The sequence below is a fragment of the Sinocyclocheilus grahami genome, unplaced genomic scaffold (assembly GCF_001515645.1).
Source record: "Sinocyclocheilus grahami isolate Dianchi unplaced genomic scaffold, SAMN03320097.WGS_v1.1 scaffold473.1, whole genome shotgun sequence".
Classification (NCBI taxonomy): Eukaryota; Metazoa; Chordata; class Actinopteri; order Cypriniformes; family Cyprinidae; genus Sinocyclocheilus; species Sinocyclocheilus grahami.
In genome coordinates this window covers 233,148-234,550 of record NW_015505652.1, presented here as the reverse complement: position 1 = coordinate 234,550, position 1,403 = coordinate 233,148, and the positions used below count along the sequence as shown (strand labels likewise).

The 1,403-nt window shown below is 31.6% G+C and overlaps 1 protein-coding gene across 1 annotated transcript in view; it reads left to right on the top strand.

Moving 5' to 3' along the window:
- The window catches only part of LOC107553414 (vasohibin-2-like), a 37,735-nt gene that overhangs the window by 1,181 nt on the left and 35,151 nt on the right, over positions 1-1,403 (top strand). The window contains exon 2 of the mRNA XM_016235602.1: positions 258-337. Coding sequence (XP_016091088.1) covers positions 258-337 — 80 coding nt within the window. The remainder of the gene's footprint in view (positions 1-257; positions 338-1,403) is intronic.

Sequence of the window (1,403 nt, the reverse complement as noted above, 5' to 3'; positions counted from 1 at the left end):
TAAAATGTTCAGAGAGTTGTCATGATTGAACTTAATTTTGTGAGCTTTTAATCCCAAAATCCTGAGATCAAAGCTCGCTTGAGGACAGTATTACATTTACATTTATTCACTGAGCAGACGCTTTTATTCAAAGCGACTTACTATTTGCGGAATACATGAAGCGATTAATCTTAAAGAGGCATATAGACACAGGAAGTGCTCGTAATTACTAGCATGATTGAAATGCTAATTTAAACTCTTAAAAACTCTTTCTTTAGGGCGAAGAGCTAAACACAGGGAGAATCGGCTTGACTTTGGTGGTGGCTGGAATGTTTGGCTCCATACTGTGTGGAATCTGGTTGGATCGTACTAAAACCTATAAGTATGTATATCTGGCAAACCGAATATTATTTTCCTCAGATATTTAGATTTTAATTAAATTTAAATGGCTTTAAAGTATTTAGCTCTGGCACTCATATTAGTATCGGATTTTGATTATTAGCTGCTAATCTTTTAATCATAATCTAAAATTTCTCTTTTTAAGATGTGGTCCCATTTTGGCAAAATATTGTGGACAAACAAGGTCCGTTTTTATTGTCAATAGTTCAGTGATGTATGAGGCACAGTTCACACACAAGTCTCTTTCAAACCACCCAGCTTTCGTTTGGTCAATTCTTTTGGTAAATTTGTGTGACCAACTAGAACTCTTTGCGAAATCCCCATGCTCATGAGAAATTCCAGATTATTATTGAAAGAACAATGATAAATGTGACCACACATTTACTAATTTTTAATAGGATTAACCTCCATCACTTAATTTTATGCATTTACTGTTTATATATCAGATCTGAGAAAAGCAGCATGTCAGAGTTTTTAATTTTTCCTCTCGTCCTTTAGATTGACTACATTGATTGTCTACGTCCTGTCCTTCATTGGAATGGTGGTGTTCACATTCACGCTGAACTTGGAAAATCTGCTTGTTATCTTTTTTACTGCTGGCGTCCTAGGGTAAGCCTGCTACTAGAGTTCAACTTGTGTACCTGTTACTATCATTTCTGAAATTAGTATCTAGATTCATAAGTCCAGACAGGTCACTGTTCCTTTGTTCTCTTACCACACACAGTTTGTATATACATACTCTTTTATATATATGTATTTGTTTGTATTTTATATAATTATACTATATTATCATATATTATTAACATATTGTGTTATATATTATACTTTTATATTACATACACTAAAAAAAATTATATTATATATATATTCAGAAAACGACTTAATACTAAAGAAATTAATACTTTTATTCAGCAAGGATAAATTCATTTGATCAAAAGTGACAGTAAAAACATTTATAATGTCACAAAAGCTATATTTAAGATACATTTAAAACAGTCTATTTCAAGTAAACTTTTTTGAACGTT